Here is a 16,529-nt window from a genome sequence, read left to right as displayed (position 1 = left end):
TTGTTGTTGACAAAATACATGCATTAAATTACACAGTTCCAACAAGTTCAGAGTGTGCTTCATACTTTGGCTAAGCGATGAATCTCAAAAGAGTCAAAAAAAAAAAAAAAGGCAATTTAAGTCCAGTAAAGTAAGAGAACAAAGAGATGCTTGCCCCAACAAAAATGTGAAGAAAAAAATGATAATTACATCCCTATGAATGCAAAACAAACTTTGCAATAGCAAAAGTATCAGGCTTCTATCTTGTCCTCCCTCTTAACTCAAAGAGCAAGCTAAAGTGGCATTGCACATCCAGATCATTCCAGGGAGCCATATCACAACTTGAGTTGGTTCCTAGACATTAAAACACTTCAATTAGAAACAAATAAACCTGATAATAACAATTGAATGGGAATAATCATTTCCTAGTAATGAATAACAAAAGTTCCTAATTTTCCCAACTCGAGATTATGTTCATTGGAAAGATTGCTTTTGCAGTGAGTAGGCCAACAGTCTGTGTCGTGGAAAGCAGAAGAAAAAGTAACAAATTGATCTACCAGCTAAAAGAGGATGTGTCCACAAATTTCTACATTGGATCTTAGTAGTAAAGTCAATAAAAAGTTTAAAGAGAAAAGTACAATGTTTCAAATTCACTCTTCAGATGAGCAATTAGTGAATTATTGATGCCAAAATCTGATGTCAGAGAAGATTGTTGCATTATCTTTTAAATGATTGGGCTCTATATGAAGATTCTCCATGTCTTGAAATAGATATTCTAGCATAGCCCAGAACCTGTGTTTATGCATTAGCAATTTCCGCTGATCAGGCCCTTTGCATTATTGTTAAAAATTGTTGAGATTATTTGCAAATGATTGGTAGAAAGTAACAGGTCATTGAGAAAGTGAGAATTCAATCCAATTTTCACAAACTAGGTCAAGTTACCAAATCTACACACCCTTTGGGATATTCAATCTTGTGCCTGCCCTAATTCCTTGCTGTTGTCGTAATCACAGAGAGAACATATATGAGATCAGGCTCCTGAGGAATGATAGAATTGCAAATTGTAGGAGACAATAGGTTGCTTTAAAATAAAACATTGATTTCTTTTTTGGGGAAAAACCAAGAGAACCATACATGAAAGCTTATAGTTGTGAGAAAAGCAATATTAAGATGTCTTCACATAGCAACCCATCTGAAAATGCGATCTCTGAATTGTTAACCAGTTTGAACTTTTGCAATGGAAAATCTTCAGGGACTGATCCTTACGTCAACCTACAGAACCCAGGTTTTACAGTATCTCTTGGGTGATCCATCATAGAAATTTTTCAAGACCTTGACACATACTAATAATGTTTTGACTTCTAACTCATGCCTAAATTTCCGTCAATGCCAAAAAAAAATAAAAGTCCACATGGGCACTAATAAATACTCTTATCCTCCCATGATTCTAGGATCAGTCAAGCAAGTGACAACTCAAGTCCAGCTACCGCAATAAACACTGTCAAATTTTTTGTGCCTCCGATGATTCTAGGATCGATCAAGCAAGTGACAACTCAAGTTCAGCTACCGCAATAAACACTGCCAGATTTTTGTGCCTCCCATGATTCTAGGATCAGTTTTTTATTTTTGTAAATATTGCCATTTATTCCATAACAAGTGATCATCCACCAAACTCAAACATGTCGAGGAATAGCAAATTACAATCCTAAGAAACTGTTCCCATAAAACGTGGTGATCAAGTTTTTCTTTACCAAGCTATCACCATGATTTTGTGTTTTTCTCAGGAAATAATCATGTAACTGCGCAATTGCTTCATGTTTTTCTGTACTTTTATAAGATAAGAATACAAGGTTATAAATTATGCAGGAAAAAAAGCCACTGCGCTGGTCACTGGAAGGCAATTTTAAGTGAGTGTTTTGAATTCTGTATGTTTTGCTGTAGAGAACTCCATTTCATCAAGCTTTCAAGTGAAAAAATATATGGTGTTGAATAATCTAAATCCAAAAGAAGAGCATATATACAGCTGTATGCAAGTACATATGGATGAGATTGACTGCGTAAATTACATCTGATTGTAATTTCAACAATAGCCATCTCCATGGCTACTGCAGGTATGCTTCGCAGAAGTGGATTCGTCCAAACCATCTAAACGCCTTGATTGTCTAATTTTCTTTTTTATACTTTAGAATCTTATTTCATTAATTAATTCTCCCCCCACCCTGCAAAAAAAAAAAAAACTGCATGAAAAATATATCTGCAAAACAAAAAGATAGCTCCTAAAATAGAGATTGAAAGAAGAAAAAAATTATTGCCTGGCCGAGACATGCAAGTTTAATACAGAGATTTGATACAGGGCAAGTCATGTAAGTGCAATCAATTTGCCACAGTTTGATCATCTTGTATTATCAAACTGCAATATGTAGAAAGCTGATTCTATATAATTATGATTTGGGTCATTCTTAATGGTAAAATCAAGAGCATAGTCATCATATTGGCACAGATGAATTCCAGATACCCATCAAATACCACAACAATGACACGTGTTGTCCGAATAATTGATACAGATTAGTGCTGATGTTTTAAAATTTGCTACTTGCACATTATTGTTACTGTTGATGATTTGATCTATTCAAGTTTTTGTCATGTACAGAACTGTCACTTGATCTGTTTTCTGAATTAGTTCAGTCCCATTTTCACGGTTGGTAACATGCATTTTCATGGCCAACAATGCATGCGCAAACTATATTGAGAAGAGTCATATACAAGGGGCATCCTGATTGGCTTTGTGGCCTGACCAACCATCACATCTTTACAGGGGTCGTGGATGAGACATCCAGATTGAGTTTTCAGCTCATGGGCCGTATTTCTCCTCTTTATTCATCTCTCTTCATTTTCTTTATTCGCCTTCAACCTTTTTCCCTAGGCCCCTATCAATTCTCTACTTTTCTCTTGTTTTGCAGGGATTTGTCACAATTTTCAGTGATCTCAATGGTTGAAAATCAGAATTATACCCTATAAAGACTTACACGTTAGATTTCTGATTCTATATTTGCAGGCTTGAGTCACATCAATTCTATCTAATCTTTGATAATTAGTACTTTCAATATTTTGACGAAAAAGACAAAAAGAGCAACATTTAAACTTTTGGCTGCAGGGATTTGCAGCAAACATTTGTATTGTAAGATCATATCATAAAGAAAAACCTGGTTTACGCCATTCTCAACCTTAGAACAGCTTTAAGTTCCAATTTCCTAAAAAACGCAGACTTCTTCATGCCATTGATACCCTGTGGTAGCATATATTGCAAATATTAACAATAAAAATCATGCATCAAGTTGTAAGCAAAAAGCCATAGATGAATGAAAACAACAAATGTATAAAGTCAAATTTCCAAACCATGCTTGACGACATCTCACAGCCTCTTGACGGACAGCCCTTTTCTGATCATCAAGAGCTTTTGATACAGCCCGTAGGACCTTAAAAAAAGTATTGGAGACATGTATATTATCAATTTTCATAGAAAAAGAAAAGAATATGTATGTATATATGCATGTAGCATGAATTAACACCTACAAACATGGTCTGACAAATGAAACAATAGCACGTAATATGAATAATCAAACCAACCTGAGGCCTCATGGGATAGATCCTTGCATGAGGAAGGCCTGACATGGCTACAAGACATTGAATTGCCGTCTCCCGAACAAGCTAAGACAATAAAAAGGAGTTCAGACAATTCAGCTAAAACAATGGAGCAAGTTAAAAAGAAAGTAGTGCAACAAGAAAAGGATCTAATATGCCTCATCCTATAGCAAAAAAACTAAAAGGAAGAGTTTTGAGTAGTTTAATTCTATGCAAATAAAGGATTCCATACAGCATCCTCAAAAATTTAGCCAAGAAAATCCATAAAGTTTTTCATGCGTGCATGTGCTGGGTTTGAGTGGTAGGAAGGTTCAAGCAACATAAGTAAAAGGAAAAATAGAACTATTTGAAAATTTGAAATATTTGTAAAATATTTTGTCCTTATGAAACTGGCCTGCAAGATTATAAAATAATCAGTGTCAGAGTCACAGTTTACATCTTCAACTTAAAATTCCAAGGAATTGAATGATTGTCGAAGCTTACAAACTCTGGTGATCACAAGCATTTATGACATCGTTTTCAGAAGATTGACGAGTACATGGCAGTCCAAAAAAAATTATAAACCCCCCACCATCCCCTCCGGGGCCAAGTTTCCTTTTATCTGAAGACATCGCAATGCATCACTATGTTTCATAGAAGTCTTAAAATCACAATGTTAAACATCTTGTTTTATCAATGAAACCAGAAAAACTAAAAATGATCCACAACAAAAGAAAAAACAGAAATATGCGTATTGTCATCTCATTCCTCCATAGGAAGAAGGGTCAAACAGGTTTCCATGGCACTTACAGCCAAGCAAGAAACTGATAACAAATAGTGCCACAAGAGAAAATATGTGATATTAAGTGGTATAGTGTTGATGGTAATCAGAACATGTTTGCCCTACAGGAAAAGAGTAGGGATTCATTTTCAAAAACAAAAATATATTAAATACAGAGTAGACAATAATATCATATGTTATAAATTCATAAGTTTAAAGACAAGATATTACCATCATATGGGGATAGAAAATCAGTCTGATGAGGTGACTTATAACGGTATTGATGTTCTCTATGATGGCTTCTTTTCCTGTATTCACATGCAAAAACAACACAAAGATCACAAGAAAACTAAGTGATAATTACATGCAAGTAGCAGTACCAAGAACCAAAGTAACTATTTGAGAATATGATTCATTGCTCAGATCTACAAAAACTCTCTCTAGTAATTTTATATTTGATAATTTATAAAGAAATCCATGTTTTTGTTTGATCAAACTACTGGTGATTTACCAAATCAATAATGACAAACACCATTGTTCCGTGTCCTAAACTAAATACTTGTTCTTCATTACTGATGGCATAAAATGGCATTCAAGATATGCAGTCATTAGGGCGTTCGCCTCATGTGATCATCTACAGCTTTTTCCTGTTAATTTCAGGAACCATAGCTATGCTAGTCTTTCCATAAAAAAATAATAACTGTTATGTCAAGTCAAATGGAATTTGATCAGAACCTGCCATTGCAGGTCGAGGGGAGTGCCTTGTCACAAATGGGGAGTGGAAATATAAGTAAAAAATATATAGACGATCAACAACGATATATTGACAAGCAAGTAGTAAAAACACACTTTACAGTCTTAAAAGATAGTCTGATCGACGTCGGAGTCCTGAACATTGTTTAAAGCAGTACAAGAAAAATGCAGCAATGTGTTCCAATATGTTAAGAATTTCAATAAACAATCTGGTTTATGATCTACTAAAACCTAGGTCTCTCATTCCATCATTAGGCTAATTTTCTTCATGTAGCATTCAGTTCAGACAGATGACTGTCAAATTCCTCAAAACTTCCACTTGTTGTGTGTACATTGGGGGTCTCTTGCTTTTACCCAAGCAGTCCCGATTACCAAGCTTAGCTTTAAATTTGCCTCACCAATATTTATTAGAGAAACCCCTTTGATTTTTTGATGTCTTATTTAATACAGGGGGTAGTAGATAGATGTACAAATCAAATATAGAGGCCCCACAAAAAACATGGTTTCAGATTTCCTCTCTTTCAAGATCAGACTTGTTGAGCATTTAGCAAGTAATTCACAATCACGTTTGTTATGAGAGTGCCAGATACTGTAGGCTCAGTGCGACTCATCTGCAGAGCAACCAAAGTTGCCGAAATAACCACTGGCCCATGTATGGTAGCATACATGTAACAGAAAATAAATTACAGAAACATAGGTATGCATACATATACGTAATGTACAAATCTAGCCACTGGCCCATGTATGCACCCACACAAACATGAAGAAATCTAGAAGTGTCTGGATTTATGAGATATCAAATTTAACATTATTGCTTTCTGCCTAAAGATATATCACCCTTTTTATTTTCATTATTAAGTTTTTTTGAGAATAGGATCTGGTTTGAACGTGGGAACTCTCACTTGGAGTGGAAGGTACTAACCAGCTGAGCTAACAGCTGTTGGTAAGATGTGTCACAGCTTAAACAGCCACTGATAACCATAATACAAGAATGTGCTAGACTAATCTCACCATTATCATCCATCAGGATCCCAGATAGGACCAGCAGCAGGCTGTATATTAGATCTTTATTCAGAACATCCTCACTCAACATGGCAAAGCTATCCATTAATGAGGGTACGATCTGCAAAAAGATGAATGAAAAGGGAATAACGAAATATTAGATAAATTTGTTATAAGAAAATCAAAGTTTTTGGTTTCCAAAGCAAACCTTCTTCGCTTCAGCAACCACTGCAGCTAGTGGAGCATCTGATATAACATGCGCAAAAGCTCGACACAATGCCACTCTGAAATTATGTTTCAGTTCAAGTAATTTCATTCCAACACTGGACAACTCATTGAGAATACAAGATTTTGTGTCCATGTAAAAGGATCAACATTCCATGGCTTACTTGAAAGAAAACGAAAAATGTAATAGTCATGTCAGGCTATCAATAATGTGATTTTTTTTTCCTGAGTAAGTTAATCAAACTTCTAAAGAATAAATGATGCAGTCCAAAAGCAACTGGAATATTTTGTTCTTTGTTGTAGAAAACCAGAAGCAGATTTAATGGTATTTGCAATAAAAAAAATGAGTTTCCATTGCTTCTGGAGTAACAGAGTTGGGATTTTTAACCAATATTATCCTAGCCAATAGCTAGATCATCCATATAAGCATGTAGCGAAGAGGATAATTGAACCAAATAACATTCTCTCACTTCTTATTTTCCTTTTTCTAATGTTAATGAATAGCTAATAGAGTAATAGTATCCATCATGACCCAAAGGTTCGCCGTACCGTTGTGTACCGTACTATACCGGTACTGAACTGAGATTTGGTACAGAAGGCATTATGCGTTGAGCCGATCCCCGTATCAGGTGAATCGACATTTTATTAGGATGTAAGTATAGAGACCGGTACCGAGACAACAAATTTTGCTTCAAACTAAGGCTCGCCATCTCGCTATTATATTGGTACCATGCTGCTGCAATGTTGATACGCCCGGTATGGGGGATGGTTCGGCATATTGAGACTAGGTACTCCTCCCATACTAAGTCTACTCTCAGTACCGGTATGGTACGATATGCTTGGTATGGGATACTACACATCAATATGGCAAACCTTGCTCCAAACAAAAAAAAATCAACTTGCCAATCATTAGCTACAGCTCTGCTTTTAGTCCAATCAGCTCCAGTAAAGAACATCTAAAGACTTATTTAGTCTGGGACTATGGTGATAGAAAGCAGAAAAATCTATCTGACATAATTGGCTCCAGTCACAAGCAATGAGACAAAATATTTTGAAACCCAAAAATGGTGGCATGTCTATAATTTATGAACGTATATGTATAGACATGTACATACCAAAAAAATGGTCTCATTAATAGACAACTCGGTATAATAGTTTAATAGTTTTCTAGAATTTATCCCCTCAAGAAAAATGCCAAGATTTAACATGGAACACGATATCATGGATTCACATCTAGAAGTGTCATCCAGTGTCGAAGGGTCTAACACATACATATTTAAATTCTCCTGCAACATGGTTAGTATTCTCATAGTCTGATCAGAACCTACCAACACAACTTAACTTACCAATGGCCAACCTAAGAAGCATATGAAATGTGCTATTCTCACTATGTTTTTGTAAGGTTCTAATTTTAATGCTCAAGGGTCTTACCATACAAAAAACGCTACCGATCATGAAGCATTAAAGACATGCATGATCAAATTTTTATTTCTTAAAAAAAACTGTATCCAGTTTTCACATCTGAAACTGAAGAATAGAGAGATCTAAACATAAGTGATCTTAAAGAATACCAGCATCACCTTTTACTATATTTGTCATACTATATTTGTCATACACCTATGTATTAGTCCATGCAACACTGGCCACATTCAAATTAATCTATTATATGCCGTAAATTGTTTTTCATGCCACATTTTGAACAACTTGAATTGACCAATATAGATTAACTCATATAAAATAGAAGAATAACTAAACTTTAACCCCATTAACAATCACAAGAAACATAACTAATATATCTACCGAAAATGAATTCAAAAGATCCAGAAACAAAAAATAAATAAATAGATAGATGAAGAGTTAGTGAAAAGGCTGATAATACCTCATACTCAACAAGCGAGATTGTTTGATTGATGAGAGCAGGACAGGCATCATGCTTGAGAAGAAACGTTGTTTATAAAGTGGTCTTATCGTTGCATGGAATTTTTTATTCAAGCAAACTTCTGAATCACTCAGAATTACATGGAATGCATCTGCGGCAGATGTTGCTAGAGAAGTATGCACATCCAGCCCATCACCACTTCCAGATACATCAGAGTGTAATTCCTTATATGGATTTGAAAGCAAATATTTTAACAAAAGCATTGCTATTTCCTTTACTTTTTCATGACCTCTCATAAGCAGACCTTTTCCAATCCATGCTAGTCCAACCACTGCATTATTTTGAAAAGAACTGTTCTTGTTTAAGAGACATAAACAACTAAGCATTCTCTCACCATTGTTCAAAAGATCAGACTTTCCCAAATTACTACTGCTTTGGATACTCAATAAACTCCTCTCAAGAATCATTTCAATTGCTTCATCCAATGTATAAGCACTTGACACTTCTGATTTATCAATATTTACATGCCATTTGTTAACCATAGAAGCCAATGCTTGAGCTGCTGGCAGATGTCCTTTAAGTAGGAAAGTCGTAAGCATATTCGACAACAATTTTACATCTGGCAGAGGTGTTTGTGGAAGAAGCGCCATCACTACTGATGCAAAGAGAGATACAATCCATTCATCTCTCCATGACAGGTTAACTAAATCTGGAGTTAACTGTAACCCTTCTAACTTGGATGGAGAAAATGACAATGACTCCTCTGAAAGAAAGGTCGTAGATAAAAGAACACTATAGGCTTTCCGCACTATCAAGGATTGACTTTCCTCAACACAACCCCAAACTAGAAGCTTCATTGTCATCATTACTCTATCAAGAAGATCCTGAAATTAAAGTATATCAATATTTTTTTGCCACATAAGTATATGTTGGTTCTCATGTTGGCCACATGGAAGTCAGATTTACTACTGAATAAAATATGGCAAATTTTGATATCTTCAACAGCTTAAGGCTGACAACAGACAGCTGGGATAAGCTGGTTAAAAGTGAAAACAACTAGGAAATCAAAGCTATCCCAGCTACATATTGTGCCAGAAGGATTAACCTAAAAACAGATGCAAGTAAAATAGGTAAAACTAGCACCAGTTACCTTAAGTTTTACATCTTTGTCAAAAATAGTGATGCTTTCCATTTGGTCCCAGATACATAGAGCAAACCGCATTGCAACTTCATCAAAATTACCAGAAGTGTAGCACCTGATCACATGCAGACAGGGTTATATCAACATATCAACTCCCTGAAGTTCTAAAGAATTCTTACATGAGATAGTATTTAAATGTAATCACAAGGGTACTACTTTCTTGATGACAAAACCATACAGGTATTACCGGAACTGCAAACACAGATATATGTATATCCAAGCATGCATGTATATACATGAAGGACAAGTCAGTGCTCAATGAAGTCCTCATAATTTCGCCACGTGTGAGATAGTTATTGAATTTATGGAATGTCAAAAGAGGATGTAAAAAGAAAAAATCATACCGGACTGGTGAGACACTTGATCAAAACAAGAAATCTTACCGGAAAGAGAATTATCAAAATATAAAACTATAAGATTCGGGATAATTAAGACTTTGAGAGACATGAGGTCAAATTAACATACCTATTCACAGCAAAGGCAAATTAGTCTAAAGAGAAAGTAAAGATAAAGAGAATTAAAGAGATTGTTGAGGTTTACAAAGCTTGGTAACTGCTTGCCTCTTTTTTCTTCCATATTCTTTGTGTTGTTATAAAGAGATCCTTTTTTTATTCCACATGAGGTCAAATTTATATTAGACAATACGAACAGGTTATAGGTAGCTATTAATCTAAGATAATTTGAAGGAATGAGACTTCTCAAATAAGTACATAAGAGGAGTAGAATAGATGAATAGATGTTAAAAGTTTACTGGTTGAGGTACCAAAACAATACATGGATCAATAGTAGATATGGCCCTTCTGGTGGCCTCTGAAACCCGCAATAAGAAAATCAATTGTACTTTAACATTTACTAAAGATTTTATCAAATTTAAATCCGGATGACTTCAGATTCCAAAACTCTTTGTTTCTTAGTTGCTAGAAGCCAGATAAAGTGCAGAAGAAGATTTGGGGTCATGTGCAAAAAAAAGAGAGTAGATCTCCCAGAAGTGCTTAGAAAGAATGTGTAGGAGTGAATTTCTAGCGGAATTATGAAGTGGACATTGCTCCGAAGAAGTTCCAAGCTAGCATAGAGTTTGTTCAGCAGATATAATTCAAATGGGTGGCAAATTTTCAAAACTGAATGGTAAAACTGATGAGGGGAGGACTTCAACTTAAATATCTAGAGGAATTAAGAAAGTCAAATCAACAAATGTTTAGCTGCAGATAGAAATGAGTACCAAAATATGAGGCTAAGGGTAAGACTCAATTAGATGGGGCCACTAGCCAGCAACAGTGCTTATTAAATAGCCAGTATTGAAAACATATATGCAATCAGCTGCAAGAAGAGGCAAAAGGCTTCAGATGGGCCTAACATGGACTTCATCTTATAATGAAAATATATCTGCTCTTATAGCTGGCGAATTAAATTTGCATGTTTTTGGGGGATGGGGGTGGAGGGTGGAATTTGATTTGCTTTTTGTGGACCTATGGGAACCTAAAGGATCACAACCTAAACTTAATATTTGCTCATAATCATTCTATGTTGGAATCCTAACTGGACTGACAGAGAGTAACACTGGGCAAACTATTTGAGGGGGAGCTGCCTGCACCAGTGATGATGATTGGTTGGGTTGAATGGCGGAATTTTCTCTTTTCTTTTTTGGTGGGGGGTAGTCAGTGGAAAAGAGGTCATATATGCGGCTAAATAAAGGGCGGCTGATGGAATTTTATAATAATTACCAAACTCGCCTTGAACTTATTTTGATTTGGCTTCTTGTTTTGAAGACTACTGAAATCAAAATCCCGCATAGGGTGTAATTAAATGTTGTAAACTTGTATTATAAATGGTCGTCAATTTTTTCTTCTTAAGATTGTAGATGGAAATTCCATATAGCATATGATGTTTCAAAGATGACTATAATTACACAGAAATGTTCTATCCATTTCCCAAAACTAAGTATATGAAACCATGCATCTGAAGAGATGCTTTATGGAAATTCTTAAATCATGTAGGACATAATAGAGGATATATTAATTTCATACCACGCAAGCACCCGATTGGAGTAGCACTCAAGCAGAGGAACTAAAATCTCAGCAGCTTCAAGACATCCTTCAACCTAAATGAGAAGCATCAGTGAGTTTCTCTTCTGCCCTTTGGAGAAAGGCATTTAAAGATCACTAAAAGATACGCCTGTACAACTTACACAGACAGCTAAAAATTTGGAAAGAATAGCTTCTTCAAGCAATCTAATTACTCTTGACATGTAATCTACCCCAATAGTACCAATTTCAGAAATTGCATCCAGTTTTAGTGCAAGAGGCATGGTAGAATCATCATGTTGAAACAAAGAAACAATCCTTTCAACAACAATTCTGTTAAAGCTTATTCCTCTATAAGAATCATGATGCTTTTCAATAAATGAACCAATTTCGATCAATGCTTTCACCGATAATTTCCACAAGAATGTGTCTTCAAACCTTTCAGTGACCATTGACACGAGGATCACCAAGATATATTCATAAACATCCTCAGATATAGGCAAGTAGCATCCTGGAAACATTGCAAGTACCTGCAAGCCCTTTACTAAAAAAAGGAAAAAGAAAAAAAGACAAAACGCAACACGTATTATGATACAGAACAAATGTACCTGATTACACCACTATATAAGCAAAGAACGGCATAAATTGCACCCAAGCATCGTTCTGTAGCCATGAATTAGAACTAAATCACCAAAAAACCATAGCAGGAAAACCTCGTTTTTTCATTGTGCTGCCATGAACCCCAAATTTTTTAATTCTGTTGACCAGTACAAAGAGGAGGGTCAAAGCAATTATGAACTGAACTTTTTAAATCATGATAACTGATTTAGTATTTCCATTGCTCCAGTTAATAATGATAAAGTTCAGCATTTATATAAGGGCATATAGGAGCATAACCTATGGCGACTGTTCATATGTTACAGCATGTTCATCATCTATTTCTTCATTTCACTTGTATGAATTCAAGAACATGCCATTTTCCAATTAATAATTTTTGTTTCAAAGGATTGATTAGTTGTATCACATGGAGAGACCTGCTGTACAATTGACATAAAACGTGACGTGATTCGTTATTTGTTTTTGGTGTAACATGTCAGAAGTCAGAAAACTCAAATTAAGCTGCGTTACAAAATCGCGTAGCTTACCAAGTTAAATTTTCAGCAAAAATATATAAAATCTTGATTAATGTGGCTTGAAAAGCAACTTGATATACCCTTACTTAAGGAGAACTTGGTGCTCTAAACAAAATAACATCTAAAGAGAAGTATGACATCTCTGGAAGAAAACTGCAATATCATCAATTTCAAAAGCATGCAAGCATATCATATACAAAATCAAGCCTACACCATAAAGGTCACAGATGAATAGGACATGTTCTTTCAGAAATTCTGTATATGGATACAAGCTTAAGCAAGCTGATCATCATACATATGATCAACCACTAAGAAATCCTTGAAGGTGTTATTGAAGCACGACCAACAATGAAAAGAAGATAGTTTTTACAAGCTTTTTATCTTCATGAAGCATGTACTGAAGTAAAGGATAGAACAAAAGAAAGTAAAAGTTTTACCCTCATAAATGGCATGTTCATGTCCAGTGTTGTTACTCACAAGTTCAGAGCTTCCAACCGCCACCAGGGCTGATCCAAGAGCATGAACTAATGGACCAGAGAAATGTTGAAGCATGGACCACCAGGTGTCTTGCACTGTAGTAACTTGAGGTGAGAAGTCTTGAGAAGTCAATGTCAATTCCCTACATGAAGCAAGGAGTTGAATGCAGAGATAAAGCGCTCCAAAATTCAAGCTACTAGTTCTATTTTTTGTATTGCAACCATAAGATGAGCTGCTAGCAGAAACTTCCAAAATATTCATCAAGCGAGGAAAAAATTTCTGAAACACTCTTGTGCAGCCAGACATGGAGGCTTTTGATGAGACTGATAAGATATTTCCAACAGCACTCAGTTGGCGCCAGCTTTCAATGGATATGCCTGTACAAGCCCCTTCATTGCTGACAAGCCCAAACTTCATTTCAATATCTTCATCTTCAACAATCAAACTCAAAATAGGATCTTTCTCTAGAGAGTCTAAATGCAAAATAGCTGTTTGCAGACAAATTAGAGCTTCTTTTGCAATTTGATTTTCCTCAGATTCCGTATTTCCAGCTGCTTCTGAAGTCGAAGATAGAGTTTTGTGTGGCGAATGGTTAAAGATCGCATCTTTTAAATTAGACCAAATAGCTCCAGCATGCTTGATCATTCTATCAGTTCCATAGTGCTGTATGCAATTGTTAAGATACTTCAAAGAATCGAGCTGTAAACATTTGAACTCATCAAATTATATACTGGGCCATTAGCTCAAAATTACATAATACAAAAGGGAATTTATTGAGATCAGTTAACATCATGAATTATAAAATAATATTACAAACCTTAGCTAATGGAAGAGAGGAGGAAAGTTTCTCAAGCAGCAGCGGGATTGCAAATGGCTCAAAAAATGGAGTTGAACAGAAGGCATGCTGCAACATACACAGACGGATAAAACACAAAGGAAAGTTGCCTATAAGCAAACCTTAATATTAGAAACACAAAACTTATGGCGACCGCGAACAATCTTAAAGTATAAATAGCATGCCCAAAGCAGGGAGCAAATTTTAAAATAATTGCAACTCATAGCAAAGCATTTTGGTTTCTCTACTGCTCCCAGTCATTAAATTTGAAGTGAATATATTCATGGTATGCTATACCGGTCGGTACCGGGCGTACCGTATCCATACCGATGGGTACCAGTATCGGTACGTTTGGCATACCGCGTACCATACCTTACTGACACTCGATATGCCTATACTAGTGCGGCACCGGTATGGGGTTCGGTACCGGTACGGTGAACCTTCAATACATTAATCGTAGAAGTAGAATACAAGGAATAACATATTCATTTTGGTAGTAAGACAAATATTAATATTTTACCATGATATGGTTCCACAGACTATGTACTTGCTTAATTAAATTTGTAAATAAGCACAGAGATGGCAACCATCATAATATCCAACTTTGCTTCTCTCTTAATCATCAATATAGAAAAGTCATATTCCCGGTAGGCAGCACAGGCAAGTACCTAATGCTTTGTTTTAAATGGCAAACAAGTAAAAGGTTATGATATGGGTCATTAAAGAAGCCTTCTCATATGAAGTTCAGTGGTAGAAATAAAACTAGTCACCACAGCATGCCAGCCAGTTGAGTTGGTAAAGTCATTGGGTGTTTAATATCAATACTGGGGTTTGATCCCACCCTCACCCTGATTTCGTTCAGGCTTCCTCCCATCCTCTCAGGAAAAAAAAACACAAAATAATCACCAATGACAATAAAAATTAGGCACAAAAAGAGACTCAGATCTCTTAGAAAACTTGCTCCAGATTGTCAGTGTGGACCTTTTTACCCATTTCATATGTTGGATACTTATGTGCCCCAAAAGGTAGAGTGCTTTAATTGGAGCCACGACATGCATCATGCTTAAAATGGATAACCTCCTAGAATGCAATCCAAAAATGATAATAAAGCAACACCTTCAATAATGCATGAAACTCCAGCTCTCTCTCTAGAAACACTAACACAAAACCAAACTAGGTGGCACCACCATTTTGGAATGGGTCAGCCTCAATCATAAATTAGCTCCATTGGGAAGATGCACCCAGTCTAGAGGATGTTAATAGAGGTGCCACAAGATAACTTGTTCTGCTTTGTCTGCCAACTCTTCCCCCTTTGGAGCAAAACTTTAAAAAGGGACAAGGCCTGTTAAAAAAAATATGCATACCTTGGCAAGAAGCCAGTTCAATTATTTTTGTGTACTTTCATCTGCTCAAGCGATATTATTAAATATTATTATTTTCTAAAATATTAAGTAAACTGAAATACATCAGTTACTTGTCTGTAGGTTCAGTTCTTATGTCAAATCAAAATTTAAAGGCCTTATCTTTGCCAGATTCAATTTTGTCAAGAGATATGCTAATCAGAGGTAGTACATTACATGAGTTCCAACTCAAAGACTGAAAAGTCCAAAAAACTAAGGTAAAATAGAATAACAGCTATAGGTCTCCTCAAAAGAGAACTTGGAAATTGAAGACCTCCAAAAAGGGTTTAAATAGCAATCACAGTCTAAGCAATTTGGGCACTTTTGTGTCGCAAAGTATTCATAATTTATCCACAAAGAAATTAGACATACAACTAAACAACTTATTTACTCAGAACAAAATGAAGAATTTATAACCCTTATAGCAAGGAAGTCCTTGAACCACCTATATAGAATAAACAACCTTGGCACAAACCAGCATAAGAGCTTTTAAAACAGTAGCAGGCATAGATCCAAAGTCAGAACAATTAATTCTAAAGAGAATAAGAAGAACAACTGCCTGAAGGCTTCTGCTAGGACTGACTTATAATAGCAGCAAAAATATAAGACAGATATAGATGGTACAGTTTATGGATGAAAAGAGACAAAAGAAGCTTTGGCTGAGGATGAATCTCATCAGACAGGAAGATAAGAGATAAACAACCATAATACACTACCTAAAAGGCCAAACAAGTTGGTCATGAGAGGAGGCAAGTCAGCAGCAGAGAAAACCACAAGAGGATGCGAGAATGCAGTCATCCACTGTAGAAAAAGAAACTGCCTTTTCTTTAGAAAGCAAAAAAGAAAGAAGATATTCTTAAGGCATGGATCAACTATTCCATGGCAGGGGTTAAGAAAATTTGTACACAACCTCACATCAAACTCAAAAAGCCGTGCGCACACAGAGAGAGAGAGAGAGAGAGAGAGAGTTACAGCAGAGGTGTCACCAAGTGAACCTGTGAATTAGAAGAAACAGAAGAGATAGACAAGCCAAATAGAGAGCAACTGGAGGAGAGCATTTTCTATCAATTTCTGTAGATGGATTATAGATATCATCGATAAATGATTGCAAACACAAAAAGTTTGGGATGATAAAGTAATTCAACATGAAGATAATGTACAACAGTGCCAACAATGCTGCATGGATCATAAGTAGGGTGATATCAAGGATCTATGCACATGA

The 16,529-nt window shown here is 35.8% G+C and overlaps 1 protein-coding gene across 6 annotated transcripts in view; it reads right to left on the bottom strand.

Annotated features, from left to right (window-relative positions):
• LOC103721891 (MMS19 nucleotide excision repair protein homolog) overlaps positions 1-16,529 on the bottom strand; it is a 31,876-nt gene continuing 15,347 nt past the window's right edge. For 2 of the 6 annotated variants that reach the window (XR_606367.3, XR_003388482.2), the window contains 13 exons: positions 13,890-13,976; positions 13,033-13,771; positions 11,627-12,006; positions 11,466-11,539; positions 9,391-9,496; positions 8,241-9,124; positions 6,345-6,420; positions 6,146-6,257; positions 4,613-4,689; positions 3,607-3,687; positions 3,376-3,455; positions 3,183-3,265; positions 1-333 (listed from right to left, as the gene is read on the bottom strand). Coding sequence is in view for 1 of the 6 variants with exons in the window: in XM_008812268.3 (XP_008810490.2) it covers positions 3,250-3,265; positions 3,376-3,455; positions 3,607-3,687; positions 4,613-4,689; positions 6,146-6,257; positions 6,345-6,420; positions 8,241-9,124; positions 9,391-9,496; positions 11,466-11,539; positions 11,627-12,006; positions 13,033-13,771; positions 13,890-13,976 (2,712 nt within the window). In the remaining 5 variants the exon portion in view is untranslated. Of the gene's footprint in view, positions 334-2,045; positions 2,199-3,182; positions 3,266-3,375; positions 3,456-3,606; positions 3,688-4,612; positions 4,690-6,145; positions 6,258-6,344; positions 6,421-8,240; positions 9,125-9,390; positions 9,497-11,465; positions 11,540-11,626; positions 12,007-13,032; positions 13,772-13,889; positions 13,977-16,529 lie in introns of all 6 variants that reach the window. The other 4 variants (XR_003388481.2, XR_003388480.2, XM_008812268.3 and 1 more) reach the window with 4 other exon arrangements.

This window comes from Phoenix dactylifera, chromosome 4 (assembly GCF_009389715.1).
Source record: "Phoenix dactylifera cultivar Barhee BC4 chromosome 4, palm_55x_up_171113_PBpolish2nd_filt_p, whole genome shotgun sequence".
Classification (NCBI taxonomy): Eukaryota; Viridiplantae; Streptophyta; class Magnoliopsida; order Arecales; family Arecaceae; genus Phoenix; species Phoenix dactylifera.
The sequence above is the reverse complement of the archived record's forward strand: the minus strand, read 5'-3'. Positions and strand labels throughout refer to the sequence as shown.